The 23,199-nt window shown below is 35.7% G+C and overlaps 1 protein-coding gene across 2 annotated transcripts in view; it reads left to right on the top strand.

Annotated features, from left to right (window-relative positions):
- ERCC8 (ERCC excision repair 8, CSA ubiquitin ligase complex subunit) overlaps positions 1-23,199 on the top strand; it is a 60,813-nt gene that overhangs the window by 25,155 nt on the left and 12,459 nt on the right. For both annotated transcript variants that reach the window (XM_067730762.1, XM_067730763.1), the window contains 5 exons: positions 8,265-8,346; positions 9,797-9,865; positions 11,056-11,122; positions 14,347-14,447; positions 15,978-16,102. In XM_067730762.1, coding sequence (XP_067586863.1) covers positions 8,265-8,346; positions 9,797-9,865; positions 11,056-11,122; positions 14,347-14,447; positions 15,978-16,102 — 444 coding nt within the window. The remainder of the gene's footprint in view (positions 1-8,264; positions 8,347-9,796; positions 9,866-11,055; positions 11,123-14,346; positions 14,448-15,977; positions 16,103-23,199) is intronic.

Raw genomic sequence — 23,199 nt, 5'->3', positions numbered from 1 at the left:
AATTTGCTGTAGTTCCATTTGTTTAATTTTGCTTTTGTTGCCTTTGATTTTGGTATCAAATCCAAACAGTCTTCACCAAGACCACTGTCAATGTTTTCTTCAGGAGTTTTATGATTTCAGGTCTTACATTCAAGTTTTTAGTCCATTCTGAGTTAATTTACGTGCATGGTGTAAGATAGTGGTCCAGTTTCATTCTTTTGCGTATGGTTGTTCAGTTTTCCCAGCATCATTATTGAAGAGACTATCCTTTCCCCATTGTACATTCTTAGTTCCTTTGTCATAAATTAATTGACCATACATGCCTGGCTTTATTTCTGGACTGTCTTTTCTGGTCCATTGATCTGTGTGTCTGTTTTTATGCCAGTACCATAATGTTTTGATTACTATAGCTTTGTAATGCAGTGGTCCCCCCTTATCCATGTGGGATACATTCCAAGACTCCCACTGAGTGCCTGAAACCACGGATACTATCAAATTACCGTGGTTATAGTATATACCAACCCTGTATATACTATATTTTTTCCTATACTCATGTGTGGGTAGCATATATGATATGGATACACAGAACAAAGGGATGATTCACATCCACGTGGGACAAGCAAACTTTCATCATGCTCCTCAGAACAGTGTATTATTTAAAACTTATGAATTATTTACTTCTGTAATTTTCCATTTAATATTTTCAGACCACGGTTGACCTCAGATAACTGAAACGGAGGAAAGTGAAATACAGATAAGAAGGGGACTGCTGTATAGTCTGAAATCAGAAAGTGTGATGCCTCCAGCTTTGTTCTTCTTTCTCAAGATTGTTTTAGCAATTCGGGGTCTTTTGTGGTTCCATACAAATTTTCAGATTATTGTTTCCTATTTCTAGAAAAATGCCATTGAGAATTTGGTAGAAATTGCACTGAATTTATAGATTGTTTTGGGTGCTGTGGACATATTAACATTGTTAGTTCTTTCAGTCCACTGGTATGGAATATCTTTTCATTTATTTGTGTCTTCAGCTTCTTTCATCAGTTTCTTGTAGTTTTCAGTGTACAGCTTTTACCTCCCTAGTTAAATTTATTTCTAGGTATTTTATTCTTTATGCTGCAGTTATAAATGAGATTGTTTTCTTAATTTCTCCTTCTGATAGTTCATCATTAGTGTATAGAAATGCAACTGATTTTTTTTAACAGTTTGAATCCTGCAGCTTTACTGAATTTGTTTATTCTAACAGTTTTTTGGTGAAGTCTTTAAGGTTTTATATGTATAATATCATTTCATGGGCAGATAGAGACAGGTTTACTTTTTCCATTCCAGTTTGGATGCCTGTTATTTCTTTTTCTTGCTTAATTGCTCTGGCTAGGAGTTCCAGCACTGTGTTGAATAAAATTGGCAAGGGTGGGCATCCTTCTCTTCTCCCTGATCTTAGAGGAAAAGCTTTCAGCTTTTAACTGTTGAGTATGATGTTAGCTATGAGCTTGTCATATATGGCCTTTATTATGTTGAGGTACATTCTCTCTATACCCATTTTATTGAGGAAAATATTTAATACTTCTTAATATAAGTCAATACCCATTCGTGATTTTTTTAAAATTCCTAACATAGTAGGAATAAACAGGAAATTCCTTAAACTGGCATTTACAGATTACATGATTACAAACATGGAAAATCCAAAGGAAACTTTAGCCAAATTATAGTATAAGAAAATTCAGCAAAATTGCTGAATATAAGGTCAGTTGTATCTGAATTCCAGGCACAAAGAATTATAAAATGAAATTTCAAGAGTAATATAGTTTATAATTGCAGCACAAGTCATCATATACCTAGTAAGAAATTGAAAAGTGTACAGGACCACTCAACACTACACAGAAAACTATAGAATATTATTGAGAGAAATTAAAACCTAAATAAATGGTGGGATATGTCACATTCACACTCTCACCACTTTTATTCAACATAGTTTTGGAAGTCCTAGGCATGGCAATCAGAGAAGAAAAAGAAATAGAAGGAATGCAAATTGGAAAAGAAGTAGTAAAACTGTCACTGTTTGCAGATGACACGATACTATACATTAGAAAATCCTAAAGACACCACCAGAAAACTACTAGAGCTCATCAATGAATTCCAGTAAAGTTGCCAGAAACAAAATTAATATACAGAAACCTGTTGCATTTCTGTACACTAACAATGAATTTTCTGAAAGAGTAATTAAGGAACAATTCCATTTATAAACGCATCAAAAATTAAAATACCTGGGAATAAACCTACTTAAGTTAAAGAACTGTACTCAGAAAACTATAAGACACTGATGAAAGAAATTGGAGAACACACAAACAGATGGAAATATATACCGTGTATATGGATTGGAAGAATTAACATTGTGAAAATGAACATACAACCAAAAGCAATCTACAGATTCATTGCAATCCCTGTCAAAATACCGAGGGCATTTTTCACAGAACTAGAACAAATAATTTTAAAATTTGTATGGAAACGTGAAAGACCCTGAATAGCCAAAACAATCTTCAGAAAGAACAGAACTAGATGAATCACGCTTGCTGACTTCAGACTATACTACAAAGCTACAGTAATCAAAACAGTATGGTACTGGCATAAAAACAGATACATAGATCAGTGAAACAGAATGGAGAGCCCAGAAATAAACTCATGCACTTATGGTCAATTAATCTACGACAAAGGAGGCAAGAGTATACAATGCAGGAAAGACAGTCTTGGCAATTCCCTAGTGATCCAGTGATTAAGACTCTGCACTCTCACTGCCGAGGGCCCAGGTTCAATTCCTGCTCGGGGAACTAAGATCACACAAGCTCTGTGGCATGGCCAAATAAAGGAAAAGAAAGGAGAGTCTCTTCAATAACTGGTGCTGGGAAAACTGGACAGCCACATGTAAAGGAATGAAATTAAAACATTCTCTAACACCATATACAAAAATAAACTCAAAATGGATCAAAGACCTTAACGTAAGGCTGGAAACCATTAAACTAAAAGAAAGCAGAACATTCAGCGCATTCTCGATATAAATCATACTAAATTTTTTTTGCATCTATCTCCTAAAGCAAAGCAATAAGAGCAAATATAAACAAATGGGACTTAATTAAACTTAAAGCTTTTGCACAGCAAAGAAAGCCATAAACAAAACAAAAAGGCAAACTACAGAATGGGAGAAAATGTTTGCAAATGATATAACTGATAAGGGGTTAATATTCACATATATAGACAATTCATACACCTGAACATCAAAAAAACAAGCCTAATTAAAAGATGGTTAGAAGACCTGAATAGACATTTTTCCAAAGAAGACATACAGCTGGCCAACAGGCACATGAAAAGATGCTCAACATCATTAATCATCAGAGAAATGCAAATTAAAACCACAATGAGATATCACCTCACACCTGTCAGAATGGTTATCATCAAAAAGACCACAAATAACAAATGTTGGTGAGGATGTGGAGAAAAGAGAACCCTTGGGTGCTGTTGGTGGGAATGTAAATTGGTGCAGCTACTGAGGAAAACATTATGGAGGTTTCTCAAAAAACTGAAAATAGAACTACCATATGACCCAGCAGTTCCACTCGTGGGTATTTATCTGAAAAAAACAAAAGCACTAATTCAGAATGATACTTGTATCCCAATGTTCATAGCAGCATTATTTATAATTGCCAAGATATGGAAGCAACCCAACTGCCCATCAACAGATGAATGGATAACGGAGATGCGGTGTATACAATGGAATACTACTCAGTCATAAAAAAGAATGAAATTTTGCCATTTGCATCAAATGCATGGACATGGAGGGTATTATACTAAGTGAAATGTCATACAGAGAAAGACAAACACTGTATGATATCACTTATATGTGGAATCTAAAAAGTACAACAAGCTAGTGAATATAACAAAAAAGAAACAGACTCACAGTTATAGAGAACAAACTAATGGTTACCACAGTGAGGAGAGGGAAAGAGGGAGGGGCAAGATAGGCATAGGGGATTAAGAGGTACGAACTACTATGTATAAAATAAGAAAGGTACAAGAATATATATTACAACACAGGAAATATGACAAATATTTTATAATAACCATAAATGGAATGTAGCCTTTAAAAACTGTGAATCACTTTGTTTTTGTATATCAACTATACCTCAATTCTAAAAAGAAGAAGAAAGAAAAGAATTAGAAGGCTTAATATTATAAAGATAATGATTTTACCCAGTATGATCTATAGAATCAGTGCATTTCTGATCAAAACCTTTGCAGAATTCTTTTGTGGAAATTGACTAGGTAATTCTAATGTATAATACATATGGAAATGCAGAGGGACAAGGTGCTCTTGAAGAAGAATGAAGCTTGAGGACTTCACTACCTGTAACCAAGACTTTGCCATAACTTAATTACACTAATCAAGGCAGTGTGATATTGGTACAAGTGAAAACAAACACACACAGGGGAACAGGATAGAGAATCATGAAACACACCCATAGCTGTATAATGATGTGGTTTATGATAAAAATAACACTGCAGTGAATTGGGGAAAAGATAACCTTTTCCATAAATGGTCCTGGATGAACTAGGTATCCATATTTAAAAACTAGTTTTGACCCTTACCTCACACCAGACACAAAAGTCAATTTCAGGTGGATTACAAGTATATAAATGTGAAAGATAAAATGATACAGCTTAAAGATGAAAAAAGAAAATGTGTTTATGGCTTATGACAGTTAAAGACACAAAAACTACAAACCAAAAAGGCAGAGATAGATAAATTGAGCTACATTAGAATTAGGAATCTCTAGTCATCAAAAAACACTATTACAAAAGTATAAAGGTAAGCCATGGAATGGGATGATATATCTGACATATGCATATGTTTGAAAAAGGACTGATGTACAGATTATATAGTCAACAAAAATTAAAACAGTCCTATAGAAAAATAGGCAAAACACTTGAATAGGCACTTCAAGAAAGAGGATATCCAAATAGCCAATAAATAAAAGTGTTAAACTTTATTGATTGTGCACCTGGATGTGTTATTTAAATACATAATGAGATACCTCTCTGTACCCTCCAGAATGGCCAAACTTAAAAGAGGTTGATGATAACATCATCAACCTCTCTGTACCCTCCAGAATGGCCAAACTTAAAAGAGGTTGATGATAACATCATCACACATTACATATGTTGCTGATGAGATCACAAATTGGTACAGATATTTGGTATTGACTGAAGCCAAATATGTGCATATCCTCTGACCCAGCAGTTACACTTTTGGGTATATAAATGCATGCGTATGTGTACTAAAGGATATTTGTAAGAATGTTCATAGCAGCACTGTTGATGATAACCAAGAACTGGAAACAACTCAAATGTCCATTAGCAGCCAAATGCAATCTGGCAAATTTTACATCGGAGCACTCTCCTACAATGACAAGGGAACACTTCTGTATTAACAAAAAGTATGAATCTTATATAATATTAGATAAAATAACCAAAAACTAGAGTGCCTAATATATAATTCCCCTTATAAGAGGTTCAAAAATAGACAAAACTAATCTAATGATGATAGAGGCCTGTATGATGGGTATCTTTCTTGGTGAGATTTGTAAGGGGGGGTTCATAAGGAGCCTTCTGGGGTATTTGTAATGTTTGTAATGTTCTGTTTTTCAATAAAGGTGGTCATTACTTTGTGAAAATTCACTTCGTGAAAATTAATTGAGCTGTACACTTATGATTTTTGTGTACTTTTCTGTATGTTACACTTCATTTAAAAGTATGACTTTTAATTAAAATTTTTTTAATTAATTAAAAATTAATAAGCCATACATTTACATTTTCTTTCCTTAACATTGACTTCTGTTAAAACTCTGACATCTTGGATTTAAATTTTCTTTAAAACGTAAATGTTTTGCTAACTTAAAACAGTATTCCATGAGTTCATAATTCTGTTTGAAATAAAGGTATGACAGTATTTTATTTTATTTATTTATTTATTTATTTGCGGTACGCGAGCCTCTCACTGTTGTGGCCTCTCCCGTTGCGGAGCACAGGCTCCGGACGCTCAGGCTCAGCGGCCATGGCTCACGGGCCCAGCCGCTCCACGGCATGTGGGATCCTCCCGGACCGGGGCAGGAACTCGTGTCCCCTGCATCGGCAGGCAGACTCTCAACCACTGTGCCACCAGGGAAGCCTGACAGTATTTTATTTTTAATAATAAATTCGAAAGCATTCAGTAAGAAACAGTTGTGCCTCTGCTATTATTTTCTCTGCTATTATTTTCTCCATCGTCTACTCCCATCATTAGTTTTTCCTATTAATATATGTATTAGGTACTTTTCATACCTTCATCTCAGTTTTCCATGAGCATGTTTTAATAGCTTGAGCATATGTTGTGGCTTAGAGGAATGTCTTCTCTAGAGTCTTCTCTATTTAACTTTAAGGTGTAGAGCCAAGTGGAGATAATCCAGGAATTGAGCTATACCTAGGTGGAATTTGGGAGTGTGGTCTAAACTGAAAATATAGATTTGTGAATCACTAGGATATAGGTGGCAGTTGAAGAGAGGAGTCTAAACCTTGAGGAAGATTATAAGGACAGGAGAAGGAACAACAAAGCCTGCAGAAGACAATGAAAAGGCCTAGCCAGAGAGAATAAGAGGGAAATCAGGAGTATGTGATATAATGGAAGCCAGTGGAAGAGATTGTCTTAACGAAGGTAGAATAGTCAGCTGTGTTGAATGCTACTGACAGATTAGGTAAGATAAAGACTACATTTGGTGATAGAAGGTTATCAGTGGTATTGGCAGGGTGGTGAGAGTGGGAGTAGTGGAGATAAAAAATAAGTTTGCAGTAAGTTGAGAAATACATAAGAGATAAGAAATTAGAGACAGCCAAAATTTGGATTTAAAGGGGGAGGAAGAAGATTAATTAGGAGGAATTTGGGTGAAAAGGATTTTGTTTTTTTGTCTTGGGGAGGGGAGTGCTGTTACAATGAAAGAGACTTGAACATGTTTTAGTGCTGATGGGAACGAGCCAGTAGGGAGAGAGCAGTTATACATACTCGGGAGATAGAGGCAATAATGTATAGGGTGAGATTTCTGACAGTGCTGAAAGTGATCTGAACACAGGTGGGGAAATTAAATAAGAGGAAGGATCATTTTTTTCATGATAACAGGAATGAAGAAGGAAAAAAGATAAGCGGAAGCAAATGTGTTTATAAGTTTGTTTTTAAGACAATAAGGAAATTCTCATTGAATGGCTCCTATTTTCTCTTTGGAATGAAAGATCAGATCACCTGTAGTGATGAAGGGGCGATTTTTGTGGAGAGTGGCGAAGGTTTGAAATAGCTGCAAATATTGTAGACAACGCTATTGAAATTGTAGGACCGGCAGTCAGTACTAAAGCCCAGTTGAGATGAATGATCTTTTATAGTGATACTAGTCTTCTCTATTATAAGATTTTCTTCACCTGGATAGGGCAGAGGTCAACTAACTGCGGCCCATAGGCCAAGTCTAGGCTCTGGGCCAAGGCTTCTCATGGACTCTTTTTGTAAAAAAAAAAAAAAAAAAAAGTGTTACTGTAACACAGACATGCTCATTTATTGTCTATGGCCACTTTGACACTACAGTGACAGAAATGAGTAGTTGGTTCTCAAAGCCTGCAATCTGACCCTTTACAGAAGTTTGCTGACCTCTGGTGTAGTTAAACCTGGATATAGGTACACGGAAGGCAGACATTTGGAGTCAGGTTGAGGTCTTGACAAATGCAATGATAACATAAAAGATATTGGCAGTTGAAGCATTGAAACTTGGAATCCAAGCTGACGAAGGAAAAGAAGTGAAGAAAGGAACTGATAGGACTTCTGGGCTTTATTGGGGTGTCTTGTAGGTAGCTGGGCGGGGGGGACCTGGAACGATATAAAATTTGGTCATATATAACTGAAATAGGTGATTTCAAAGGAGAAGCAGTTCTAGGTGATGAGAATGTCCTGGGTGTGGTAGCTGAGGTTGTATGGCACTGGGAGGCAGAGTACTGGCTAGATCATCTGTGTAGATGCTGAAGTCCCTCAGAATGGAGCGGAAGGGAAGATGGTGAACCAAGTGGTTGTCTTGTCTTGATTTCTGGGATTTATTAAAGAAAAATAAATAAATTGCTAACAGTCAATTAAAAAATTGCTAACTGTGAAAATAAGCAAATAGAAAATTTGTTGCTTTTGTGATTGTAATTAGAACTTACACTTATTTTAAATGTCTTTTGATTATCAGATTGCAGACGTATTTAATTTTGAAGAAACAGTTTATAGTCATCATATGTCTCCAGTTGCCACCAAGCACTGTTTGGTAGCAGGTTTGTACATATGTTGTTTTTTAACATATTGAAAACTTTCTCCCTTTTAATATCTAGTTAGTTTTGATATAAACATTTTAACCCTGATGAAGATCACAATTCTTTAAAAAAAAAAAAGTGTGTATTACTCTTTGTATTCAGTTTAACGGATATTGTACAAGTTGGGCACTGTGCTAGGTTTCAAAGTGGCTAGGATTCAAAGATTAAGAAAGCACATTTCTGTTCCCTTAAGAGTTACTTTTTTTAAAATTTTTAACATCTTTATTGGAGTATAATTGCTTTACAATGGTGTGTTAGTTTCTGCTTTACAACAAAGTGAATCAGCTATACATATATCCCAATATCCCCTCCCTCTTGCGTCTCCCTCCCACCCTCCCTATGCCACCTCTCTAGGTGGTCACAAAGCACGGAGCTGATCTCCCTGTGCTATGCAGCTGCTTCCCACTAGCTATCTATTTTACATTTGGTAGTGTATATAAGTCCATGCCACTCTCTCACTTCGTCCCAGCTTACCCTTCCCATCCCCATGTCCTCAAGTCCATTCTCTACATCTGTGTCTTTATTCCTGTCCTCCCCTTACATTCTTCAGAACCTTTTTTTTTCTTTTTTTTAGATTACATATATATGTGTTAACGTACGGTATTTGTTTCTCTCTTTCTGACTTACTTCACTCTGTATGACAGACTCTATGTCCATCCGCCTCACTACAAATAACTCAATTTTGTTTCTTTTTATGGCTGAGTGATATTCCATTGTATATATGTGCCACATCTTCTTTATCCATTCATCTGTCGATGGACACTTAGGTTGCTTCCATATCCTGACTATTGTAAATAGAGCTGCAATGAACATTGTGGTACATGAAAGAGTTACTTTTAAATCACCAAAGTTTCAAAGATTTTACGTGAACAAAATTTGGCAGCTTTTTCATTTTGACACAGTAAAACAAGGAAATGATTTCCTTTTCTCTAGAATGTGTGATTCAAATTAAACATCCATTTTTATGAAAGCACCTGCAACAAAAATTTTCATGTGTGAAGAAGAAAAAATGTCTTCCTGGTATCAGGTATCAGGTCCCTGTGACATTATTTCTGTGGCACTTCATGAATCTCTTCACCTCCAGACATCAGTCAGCTGCTTCATCTTTAAAGAGTTTGGGCACTAACTTGTCTTTGAGGTCCACTCAGTCTGTGTCCAGAGTTTCTGTGAATCTGTTACTAGTGATTAGAAGTATATCATTACCATGGAAAAGCTAAGCTATTAAAATAAAATGAATTTTTCTAGTTATAAACATTAATAACTATTTAAAGTATATTATTAGCATACATTTTTATATTTCTGCATGGATACAGTGAGTATGTCATGACTCATAGGGTAGTTTCTTGTTTCCTTTTGGTGATGATTTATAGTAAAATTATCTTAAACTATTTTTTTTGTTTTGTTTTTACAGTTGGTACTAGAGGGCCCAAAGTACAACTTTGTGACTTAAAGTCTGGATCCTGTTCCCACATTCTACAGGGTATTTGAAACAACAACTACTTTGAGTAAACCATTCAACAAAATGAAACATTATTAACAATGTATTCTTTATAAGTGACATGACTGATGTATTTTGTGCTAGTTGTTAGAAGTCAGCAGGGAATTAAAGATCCTTTTGTGCATTATTGTTATAAAACTAAACTATTGAGGAGACATTTTTATGTACAGTAGCCAAGGGGAAGCTCAAAGAATATAGAAAGTCTAACTCAAAAACCGTGTGTTATTTCTACATTGAAAAAAATGAACTACTTATGAAACTTACATCAGTACATTTGTCTCCATGAGCATTTTTTTAATATTGTTCTGGCTGAGTAAACATTCTTAATATTTAGGTGCTTCTTTTCTCAATAAAAATATTTTAGAAAAAGGTATTGAAATAATACTTCGGTAAAGTTTTACTAGCTTAAATTATTTTTGCTACTTTTTTATTAGTATTAGATCATCTAATTCTAAACAGTGAAAAAATAGGATGTAATTCAGATATACTATTTTTATTCATCTCTGAGAAACACATAATAAATATATCAGGAAAACTTGGTGAGATGGATAACATTTGTTTTACATTATCATGAATTTCTATGAATATAAGCTAGGTAGATGAAAATATATGATTTGAATAGTTTAGTTAGGTAGAAGTGAATTAAAATGCTGAAATCACTTATCCTATGAACTTATCACTTGTGCTTTCTAGATAAAAATTTTTATATAAATACCTTTTACAATCATGATTTAAAATAATTTTTTTCTGTTATAACTTTCTGAAAACTTAGAGAACATTTTTATTCTTTAGAATGTTTATCTTGTATGGTGGTTTGTTGCAGGGATTTTGTTGTAGAGATAAGTAAGTAAGCTTGAGCTATATCACTTATTAATAGATAGACTTGCTAGGCTAACACCTGTATTTGAAAAGACAGACTCACTTGCTCTGAATGTTTTTTCCAAAGCAAACCCAGACCTTTTATAATAAAATAGCATTGTGAGAAATGCCCCATAGACTTCACATTAATATTTAAATATAGATTATTATAAATGTGAAAAAAATCATGATTGTATCAATTTATTTTTAAGATTTAGTCTATGCTTTCTTCATAATCCAACAAAATTAATTGCACTGTATCTTTTGATTTTTTTCAAATATTTTGCAAGTCATTTTATACAGTTGTTTTGCAGGTCACAGACAAGAAATATTGGCAGTTTCCTGGTCACCGCGTTATGAGTATATCTTGGCAACTGCAAGGTAAAATGCAAATTATTTGGTTTTGAAGTTAATAATTAATGATAAGCATTTTGGAAAGACTGTTTTTATGTTAGACGCATATTTAGTTGCTAAGTAGGTCCTAGAAAATAAGATAATTGAGTTACAGATTTTAATTCATATCACCAAAAGAAATCTTCCTTTGCATCATAATCTTAATCCTGACTATCTATCTTGAAGGTGCTCACTTTGTAAAACAGAGAAAACAACAGAATCTGTGTAGCAATGCAAATCTACTAGTACTACCCATGAAACAACTGTGTTGTGTCATTTTTGCTTACAAAAGTGTAACACTGTCAATTTAAGAATAGTAGCATTTTAATTCATTTTCTTTAACCCAAAATTATTTTGAATCTGATTCAGCACATTCATCCACTCATTGATTCAGTTTACTAACATTTAATGACTCCTGTCATGTGCCAAGCATTGTGCTAGGGACACAGAGGTAACACAGGTGTAGTCCTTTCAAGAAGGTAATAGTCTAATGAGGGGGTATAGTCAGAAAAATCAGTGATTTCAGAACATCCTGAAAAATGCTTTAATAGAGATATGTCTCTGGTAGGTATAATATGGGAAAAAAGAACAAGAGCACGTAACTCTTTTTCTTTTCTTTTTTTTTTTTTTTTAATTGGGGTATAGTTGTTTTACAGTGTTGTGTTAAAAGCACTTAACTCTTGAGGATCAGGGGGGTTGGGGGTTTTGTTTGCTGAAAGGAAGAGTCTTACATATTTAAATGCTGACGGAAAAGTATCGCTGGAGAGAAATTAGTGAAGATAAGAAATGAAGGGGTGACTTCCCCAGTGGCGCAATGGTTAAGAATCTGCCTGCCAATGCAGGGGACACAGATTTGAGCCCTGGTCTGGGAAGATCCCACATGCTGCAGAGCAACTAAGCCCATGCTCCACAGCTACTGAGCCTGCACTCTAGAGCCCATGAGCCACAATTCCTGAAGCCTGCACGCCACAACTACTGAAACCCGCGCACGCTAGGGCCCACGTGCTGCAACTGCTGAGTCTGCGTGCTGCAACTACTGAAGCCTGTGTGCCTAGAGCCTGTGCTCCACAGCAAGAGAAGCCACCACAATGAGAAGCCCATGCACCATAATGAAGAGTAGACCCTGCTCGCCGCATCTAGAGAAAGCCCACGTGCAGCAGAAAGGACCCTACGCAGTCATAAATAAATAAATAAACAAATTAATTAATTTTTTTAAAGAAAGGAAGAAATGGAGGGAATAATTGGTACATCAGGACCTTGACTAGACAAGAGAGGGTAATATCAAGGGTCCCAATAGAAGGGGACACTGATTTGACACATGAAGGGTATCATGAGACTAAATGGAAGGAGGAAAAAGGCATGAATACAATTAAATTTGTGACTTTGGCAGAGAAGCTCAAGAAATGTGAACCCAGTGGCCTCTGTTGTTTTTTAGTGAGTAGAACTTGATGTCATCTATTGAAAATACTGGAATAGGATGCAATTTTCAGGGAAGGTAGTTAAAGATTTGGAATAACAGTTTTAATGAATGGAAGAAGGAGCTGATTAAGGGCACATAGGATTGCTGGTCAGTATTTTGTGCTCTATCGAAGGTGTAGCCCACAGCTGTACTAAGCCACAGAAATCAAAACATTGAATGACACAGACTTAACAATTGTCTAAAAATCGTTCAAGTCACAGGTATAAGGAAGGAAATAAAATCACCAAAAGGCTTATAGGAAGGATCAAGGACCTAATGAGATACAAGCATGAGTGTTGATAAGAAAATTTAAAAACTGAAGGGACAGGAAGTAGTAATCAAATTTTGATATAGACATTTTAATAAAACTTTTTGCAGAAGAATTATTACAAAAACTACTTTTATTAGTCTTATAAAGAAATGTCTCAGTATTTGTATAGCAGCCAGCCCTTCCTCTCTGTTACAGTTTATTCCTCAGAGAAGCCTCTGTTAGTAGTTTGCAGAATGTGACATTGAAATTTATGATTTCTGAAGTAGAACAAAGTCGAGAATGTAGCCATAAGAAGGCTGGCCAAAGAGGTGTGAAGGTGAGGAGCTAGGCACTACTTGTGGGTCCATGCTAGACTGGATTTACATTGTTTGTTTCTAATTTGGTTTTCCTCAAATCAGGAGGGAAACTGAGGCTTTCAATTCTCAGAGTACCCCAGGAATTTGAATCAGTACTACAATGGACTTAGTCATCAATGTTAGGAGTTAGTTATGTGCATATCTAATCTGTTTCAGAAGAGACTTAAGTCCTCAGACTCCTCCCATTGCAGACCTATTCCCCAGCTGGAAAGAAAGAAAACCAAATTGAGAATGGAAAATGCTAACTTTTTGCCGACTATTCTAATTGGCTACGTTTGATGGTGATCTGTGAAAATAACCAAAGTTATGGGAAGAGATAAACCCTGTATAGATATTTTTTTAAAGGTTTATAAATGAGAAATAAGCTTATAAAATGCAGCGTAATACTCTTTCTAATTAAAATGACCTGGATAAACCCAACAGGTTAGAATATTATTGAGGGCTTTGTGAGGATATGATAGCATCAGTTGAACTGATTTATATTTTCTTTAGTAGTAGTTTAGAAGCTGAAATTGATATATGATCATGGTTTTACCTTTTTTCGTTTCACTTGAAATAAAATGAAAATAAGTGTCGAATTTCTAGGAGACATTAAATTTATTTCTTGTATATCTGGCAAAGATTGATTTGAGTACAGGAAACCAAATAAAAATATTTTGTCCTATGATTCACCTTATTCTTAATTTTTTTCATAAAAAAAGAAAAACCATATTCCTACCAAATGGATTCTTAAGCAAAGTGAAATTAGTTCACTGCTTGATTATCTAGGCAACATTTGAATAACAAACAGTAGAACAGATATAGTAACAAATTTGCCAAGGAACAAAGCTCTAAGCCTGTCTAGTCTTTGGAGAGGAAGATGCTCATGTCATTAAAAACAACAGAAGAAACAGCAGAATTCCATCCTTGTGATTTACTTTTTTTTTTTTTCTATTTTTTCACTTCTTTGTGCTACTATTGACTATTGAATATTTGCTGGAAAGGCAAAAGTACAACCATCCAAATGTACAAATACATTTGTGCTAATATACTGAGACCTCTGTATGCCATAATACTGGAAAGGTGGGTGAGGAGTACAGTTATTATCCTAGCTATACACGTTAATGTAGCATTTATGTCTTCTCAGTGCTGACAGTAAAGCAAAATTATGGGATGTGAGGAGAGCATCAGGATGTTTGATTACTCTTGATCAGCATAATGGGGAAAAGTCACAAGCAGTTGAATCAGGTAATGAAAAACACATTAATACAGAAATATGGCATTGATAGTATTTTTATATTGAAATTTTTGAATTGAAACCAAATAAATGTATGTTGACAAATTGTAGATTTTATGTTTTTTTTAAAAAGGCATTCACAACAAATCAGTTTCTAAATTTACATCAACTAAATTATGGTTGTCTTTTTTTTCTTTTTTTTTTACTAAGGATTCCAGTGAGCTTTTTTTTTTTTTTTTAATTTTTTTTTAAATTTTTAACATCTTTATTGGAGTATAATTTCTTTACAATGGTGTGTTAGTTTCTTCTTTATAACAAAGTGAATCAGCTATACATACACCCCCATATCTCCTCCCTCTTGCGTCTCCCTCTCACCCTCCCTACTCCACCCCTCTAGGTGGTCACAAAGCACCGAGCTGATCTCCCTGTGCTATGCGGCTGCTTCCCACTAGCTATCTATTTTACATTTGGTAGTATATATAAGTTATGGTTGTCTTTCTTTAAGATACAAGTAAGGGGACTTCCCTGGTGGTCCAGTGGGTAAGAGTCTGTGCTCACAATGCAGGGGGCCCAGGTTTGATCCCTGGTCAGGGAACTAGATCCTGCATGCTGTGTGGCATGGCCTTTAAAAAAAAAAAAAAAGAAAGAAACTAAAAGATACAAGTAAGTATGGCATTTCTTCTGCCCCTGAATTTTTGAATGTAGAAACTTTTCTGGATTAACTTGTTATTTTATTTTTTTCCTCACATGAGGCCAACTAATACAAATTCAGTGCCATTTAGGAAGTTACAGTAAATTAAAGAAATGGTAATATTTTGTGTCCATTTTGTCACAAAATTTGCAAGTTGTGTTTAATTTGAGTCCACTGCAATCCAGGTGACAAAGTACCTCGATTGCATTTTTATAATAGAATTTAATTTCTGTGTAGGTTAAAATTCTGATTCAGAATTAAATTTGGACCAGAAATACATTAGGTTGAACTATATAAAACCTATGATTGTTTTAATAATCTTTTAAATTAAATTAATCAGGTTATTTAGAATTACACTTTCTCAAACCTGTTCATTTTAGAAGTAATATAAATTTTGATTGAGACTATAACACTTCTTTAAGTGGCAAATACTAGTATTATTGATTTTTTTTCTTTTTTTTAGTATTATTGATTTTTAATAGTCCATGGAATGATTTTTAGATTGCAAATGGAAATAATATATAAGAAGTTTAATTTTCAATTTAAAATTTTTGTGGTAAGTTTATGCAGTTAATTGAGTTTGATAGCACAGCTTACTCTCTGAAGAAAAATTATATTTGGCAGGATTTTCTCCCTTTGCTTTTCCTATTTTCCTCTGCTTTTATGGTTCTAATTTATATAGCTTATGTTCAAGTAATCCAAAGGGATGATTAGTTTTAAATATAATCAACTTATATTTAGATAATTCAGATAGTTTTCCTTTAATATGTTTAAATAACTATATCATCAAGCATTAAGTGTGTGTTGAATTTATAAGAACAGATAAACTGAATTGTGTTTTTCATTGCAGCAAACACTGCTCATAATGGGAAAGTTAATGGCTTATGTTTTACAAGTGATGGGCTTCACCTCCTCACTGTTGGTACAGATAATCGAATGAGGCTCTGGAATAGTTCCAATGGAGAAAACACACTAGTAAGACATTTTAAGTACCTTGAATGTTTTGGATCTACATTAAGGAAATGAATCTGTGACTTAACACTTGGTGTTTTTCTGTAGATTTGACTTTGTTTCTTGCCTCTGAATCACAGCTTTCTTTATATAATATTTTTCCATTATGTGAACTAGTAATTCTCAACTCAGGACAACCCGCCCCACCTCACCCCACCACATTCTCCCCACTTAGTGTAGAATCATTGCTCTACTGAGCCACTGTGTATAATGGGAGCGTGCCATCTCTCTCAAGTTTATTGTAGAAGAATAAAAGATTGAGAACAACTGATATAAATTAAAGCTATAAAGTTAGTCAAATTTTATATTATGTCTGACTTTTAAACAAAATCCAAAATGAGGGCTTCCCTGGTGGCACAGTGGTTGAGAGTCCGCCTGCCGATGCAGGGGACATGGGTTCGTGCCCCGGTCCGGGAAGATCCCACATGTCACAGAGCGGCTGGGCCTGTTAGCCATGGCCGCTGAGCCTGCGTGTCCGGAGCCTGTGCTCCGCAACAGGAGAGGCCATAACAGTGAGGGGCCCGCGTACCGCAAAAAAAAAAAAAAAAAAAATCCAAAATGAGGGATTTCCCTGGTGGCGCAGTGGTTAAGAATCCACCTGCCAATGCAGGGGACACGGGTTCTATCCCTGGTCCAGGAAGATCCCACATGCCGCAGAGGAACTAAGCCCGTGCGCCACAACTACTGAGCCTGCGCTCTAGAACCCGCGTGCTACAACTACTGAGCCTGCGTGCTGCAACTACTGAAGCCCACGTGCCTAGAGCCCATGCTCCGCAACAAGAGAAGCCACCGCAGTGAGAAGCCCACGCACCACAATGAAGAGTAGCCCCCACTCAGTGCAACTAAGAAAGCCCACACGCAGCAATGAAGACCAAACGCAGCCATCCATAAATAAATAAATAAATAAAAATCCAAAATGAATGTTATAGTATGAAAACATATGGTAATTGGAATAGATGTGTTCTAAAAGTGCTAGATTCTTTTTTTTTAATTGAAGTATAGTTGATTTACAGTATTGTGTTACTTTCAGGTGTACAGCAAAGTGATTCAGTTATACATATGTATATGTGTATATCTTTTTTTTTCAATTCTCTTCCTTTATAGGTTATTACAAGATACTGAATATTGTTTCCTGGCTATACAGTAAATCCTTGTTGTTTATATATTTTATATATGGTAATGTGTATCTGTTAATACCATACAACTAATTTATCCGCTCACCTTCCCCTTAGGTAACCATGGGTTTGTTTTCTATGTCTGTGAGTCTGTTTCTGTTTTGTAAATAAGTTCATTTGTACTCATTTTTAGATTCTGCCTATAAATGATATCATATAATATTTGTCTTTCTCTGACTCACTTCACTTAGTATGATAATCTCTAGGTCCATCCATGTTGCTGCAAATGGCATTATTTCATTCTTTTTTATGGCTGAGTAATATTCCATTGTGTATATATATATATATATATATATATATATATACACTACATCTTCTTTATCCATTCATCTGTCGATGGATATTTAGGTTGCTTCTGTATCTTGGCTATTGTAAATAGTGCCACCATGAACATTGGGTTGCATGTTTCTTTCTTTTTTTAATTCTTTTTTATTTTTTTTTAATTTTTATTTATTTTATCTTTGGCTGCGTTGGCCCTTCATTGCTGCGTGGTCTTTCTCTAGTTGCGGCGAGCCGGGGCTACTCTTCGTTGCGGTGTGTGGGCTTCATATTGCAGTGGCTTCTCTTGTTGTGGAGCATGGGCTCTAGGCACACAGGCTTCAGTAGTTGCAGCATGCAGGCTCAGTAGTTGTGGCTCACGGGCTCTAGAGCGCAGGCTCCATAGATGCGGCGCACAGGCTTAGTTGCTCCACAGCATGTAGGATCTTCCTGGCCAGAGCTCAAACCCATGTCCCCTGCATTAGCAGGCGGATTCTTAACCACTGCGCCACCAGGGAAGCCTGCATGTATCTTTTCTAATAAGAGTTTTCATCTTTTCCCATTATATGCCCAGGAGTGGGATTGCTGGATCATATGGTAACTCTATTTTCAGTTTTTTAAGGAACCTCCATACTGTTTTCCATAGTGGCTGCACCAATTTACATTTCCACCAACAGTGTGGAAGGGTTCCCTTTTCTCCACACCCTCTCCATACAAGTGCTAGATTCTTATGTGGTAATTAATTTTTAGTCTTTTTAAAAATTTATGTTATAGTCCTTACCAGATGGACCTCTGGTTTAGTCACTTTCAGAATAAGCTACCAAAAGTTTATAATTTGGCAATAATACTAATAGTTAATATTTATTGAGAGCTTATGTGCCAGTTACTATGCTAATAAAAATTAACATTTAATATATGTGCCAGAGTATACATGGTGTTGATTAATCACCACATCAACACTCTGAAGGGTGTTACTCTTATAACACACATGAGGAAAATAAGACATAAAATTAGGTAACTTGCCTGAATTTGCATAGCTAGAAAGCAACAGAGTTTGACTCTAGATTCTACTCTTGCCATAATGCTGATTATACCCAGACCCCTTAAAGCATTTATTAACTACCTTAAGGTTCATATTAATATTAATCATATTCCTTTCTTTAATCATCCTTTCTAGCTAATTCTCTCTTAGATATTCTAGGTATCACTTTTATTATTAAAAACTAACTTTAAGGTCAGGATTGTTTGTGCCAGATTACTTTAGGGTTTGCTAATCCCTCTTATTCTTTATGAAATGCTTCTCCATCGTGTCTCAGGCTAAAAACTCAGACATTGCAAATTTTAATTTAGAATCTCTCACTCATTATATTGTACCATGTCCCTAATCAGGTCACACCTTCCTTTTTCTCATTTTATTCATTTGTTTAATAAGAATTTATTGAGTACTTCCTATTTTCCAGGCAGTATTATACAGGAATAGACAAAACAGAAAAGTTCTATCCTTGTGGAGCTTACGTTCCAGGGAGAGAAAGAAAGACATCCATCAATGAATGGATGGATGGACGAATGGGTAAAATATATATTCGGTGCAGTAAGTACTGTAAAGAAAAGAAAAGCAAGGAAGGGAGCATAGAAAATATTAAGAAGCTGGAGTTGATGTTTTACCTAGGGCAGTCAGGCTAGGTCTGACTCAGAAGATGACATTTGGCCTTAAGGAAATGAAGGAGTGAGCCATCCAACATCTGGGAGGGAGAGCATTCCAGGAAGAGGAAGAAAGAAAGTACAAAGACCCTGAGGCAGGAGCATGCTTGGGATACCCAAGGAGCATGTATGTGGCTCTTGTGTTAGACTAGAGTAAGCAAAGGGGAGAGTAATAGGAGATAAGCAACAGAAGGAACAGGATACCAGAGCTTACAGGCTTGTAGCCCTTGGTAAGGGCTTCGGCTTTTTCTATGCGTGAGATAGAAAGCCACTCAAGGCTTTTGAGTGGAGAAGTGACAGGGTCATTTTGGAAAAGTAGGTTACATGTGCATCAAAGGTGAATGTGATAGAAATAAATGGTATTGAGTACATACATAAATTGTTAATGTGATTTTATTCCATTTTTCTCTCCATCTTGAAGGTGGTGATACTCATACTCTATGGATTTTTGCTAGTAAGCCCATATTTTGAATAGTGTGTTTAGAATGGATAATACATTTTAAAAAGGACTTGATCAAAGGAAAAGTCATTCATGCAAAAATACTAAAGTGGCCCAGAAACTCACCTACAAAGAACACTTAAAGGAATTGGGACATTGATCCCAGAAAAAGTAACTCTCAGGGGAAGCACACTGTATTCAAACACTTAAAGTGCTGTCAGACAGAATAGTAAGCAAATTTCAGCCCTGCCATTTAGTAATTTGGGTAGTAGGCAATTTATTTAAGGTGAGATCATGAAGGACTATGGTCAGAGTTTCAGTGTCTCCATCTTGTAAATCAGGATTATTAGGTACCTAAACAGTAATTGTAAGGGCAAAATGGAAGTATGTTAAGAGTGGTACTGTACCTGCTAAATAATAGGCATATCATAAATGATAACTTTTTGTTGTATGGTGTTGCCTTATTGGTAGTACCCTTATAATTTAAGAAAAATGTATAAGTACATGCTTCCAATATATGTATAATTATTTATAAATTATATACACGTACTGTTGTGAGTCCATATATTTTATTAAAGCTTAATTTCTTATTTTTTAGTTAAAAATGAAATAGAAATTCTCACATTTTCCCCTCATACCTTAATGGATCATCTTACAGACTCTTTGAGGTGCCAACTGCACTCTGGAAACCATTCCCTTAGAGTACAGAAAACTCTACCTACAGGGAAAATTCACAGAGAGACAGCTTTTGGCACAGCAACAAAATTTTAAAATAGCTATTCTGGTGTTTACTGTTTTAGTTATTGGTGTTATCATTCACCCAGTCACCAATGGCTAGAAAGTGGGAGTCTATCCTTTATTCTTCCCTTCCCTTATCCCAGCTATTAAATCATTTACAAGTCCTCTTAATTGTTTCTTCATAATTTATTTCTTAGCTCTCTTCCCTTCCAGCCTCACTTTGGGCCCTCATGGTCTCTCTTTAATTACTCTAACGTCCGTCTAACTTTTCCCAAACTCATCTCCCAGTGAAAGTGTTTCCTCAGTAAACTTTCAGGTTATGAAAACTGAATATTTTTGCCTGTTGTGCACAAGGCCTTCATAAGCTGTCCCTTCTAACTCACTAGCTTTACATCTTGCCACTTCCCCATTTTTTCCCGTGTCCTTAGCCATACTGAGCTACTTAAAGGTCTTTAAATATATGCTCTCTCACCCTTCCATTCTTTGCGTCGACTGCTGCCTTTGCTTTGGAATACCGTCTCCTCCTTCCTGTCCTAGCTGCTTCTCAGCTTTCAAGATTCATTTCAGGCACAATCTCTTTTTAACTCCTCTAGTCTAGCTTACCTGCTTCCAGAGTACCCAGTGCTCACTTGTATTACAGTAGACTGTGATCATCACTTAGTGGAATTAAAGAAAAATAATTTACCACAGTGTGGCACAGTGCTTTTTGGTTAGTATAGTCTAGATTTCAGTTTCTGATTCTGTCACTTACTAGCCAAGAGACCTTGATCGAAATACTTACTTAACCTTTCTAAGTGTTTTCTTTTTGTTTAATAATGCTACCTATCTTATAGTATTGTTTTGCATATTATATGAAATAATGCATGTAAAATATTTAACACATTGTCTGATACTTACAGCAAATGTTAACACTTAGTAAACATTACCTGTCATTATTATTAATTATGCTGATAGTTGTTTGACAGTGAAATGGGCTGCCTTATGACGGAATCTCGGCATCACTGTAGGTATTTATTCAGTGACTAGATGTATATATTTCCTGGAACAATAAAAGGGATTCATAAGATAGGGAACTGTGTTTGCCATCATCCTATCCCACATCTATGAAAATTTCCTCCCCATCAGAATCTTTTCAAAGACTGTACATACCACCTTTAAGACATCATAACCAAAAGTACCCTGTTCTTCTTCAATACTTTCATAATATATAGCATGATATTTGTCACATACTGCTTTTTATGTTAAGTGTTTATAGTCATAAAACGGGGAGCTTAGATAATCACCTAGCACAGTGTGTGACACTAAGCACTTAGTAATTGGTAGATCTCTCCTTTCCTTCACCTGTTACTAGAACTTCATTCCATAGGCATTGAAAAGATATTGATAGTTTTGAGCCCACAGGTGATTTGATCACAGCAGTGATTTACCAAGATTAATAGGACAGTAAGTTGCAAGATGGATTGCAGGGGGAACGCCTAAGGACAAAGACAAAAGTTAATTAGCTGGTTCAGTATTTATACCTCATTGAACACTTTCCAGTTCACATTTGGGAAGGAATGTGGTATAGTGGAAAGAAAATAGATTTTGTAGGTAGGTGTTCTGATGTGTGAATAAGACCATCACATTCTAGCAGTTCATAATTTTTCCAGGAGGAACAGAGAATTGCTAGTTGAGATTTGTGTTTTTTCTCCACCCCACCTCCCCACCCCACAGTGTTATTCTACAAATTGTTGTGCATGGAGGATCAAAAGACACAAATGAGGGAATGTTATTCTTTTAAATATATAGGAATTAATAAATCTAAGGACTCACTGAATACTTCTATATCCTAAGTGTTTTCTTATGCATTATTTCATTTTTTAAAAAATATTTATTTGGTTGCACTGGGTCTTAGTTGCGGCAGGCGGACTCCTTAGTTGTGGCATGCAAACTCTTAGTTGCGGCATGCCTGTGGGATCTAGTTCCCTGACCAGGGATTGAACCCGGGCCCCCTGCATTGAGAGTGTGGAGTCTTAACCACTGCGCCACCAGGCAAGTCCCTGCATTATTTCATTTTATTTTTCACAATAGCTCTGGTAAATGATGTTATTTCCTTTTAACAGATTAGAAGAATGAAACTCAGAGGTTAAATCATTCATTACTCATAAGAGGCAAAGGAGGGGTGTAGTGGGTTTCAAAAACCGAAGTCTACTGATTATAAGTTTAATGTTTTAACATTTCACTGTACTGCTGCTGCATTGAGATAGTTGAACACACATGCTCATTTCTGTCACACGTTAACCTCGAGGGTGGGTAAGCCGAATGTAGTATCCACAATTATCAGCATATATCCATTTGAGCCTCAGTGTTTGTTTATACACAGAAACACACACACACACACACTCCCACCCAACCTTTAGAAAAAGAAGGCAAATCAGTCACTGTCTGTTTAAACTCCATTATTAGCCATAGTGAAGGGAGATATTGGTGATCTGCTTGCTCATAATTCCTAAATGATTAGATACTGGTTTTACACTTACCCTAAGCTTCTTATCTAAATTATCACCAGGAAGTAAACCTTTATCCCCAAGCTTCTCAGACTTTGATGGACCTACAGAACATCTAGGGATCTTGTTAAAATGAAGATTCTAGTTCAGTAGATTGCGATGGGGCCTAGAATTTGTTTCTAACTGCTCGGGTGATGCTGATGTTGTTGGTCTTGCATCTTTGACTTACAGGTGTAGAATTTTTGTTTTTGTCCCAAATATATA

The sequence above is a fragment of the Pseudorca crassidens genome, chromosome 3 (genome assembly GCF_039906515.1).
Source record: "Pseudorca crassidens isolate mPseCra1 chromosome 3, mPseCra1.hap1, whole genome shotgun sequence".
Lineage (NCBI taxonomy): Eukaryota > Metazoa > Chordata > Mammalia > Artiodactyla > Delphinidae > Pseudorca > Pseudorca crassidens.
This window is presented reverse-complemented; position numbering and strand designations above follow the sequence as displayed.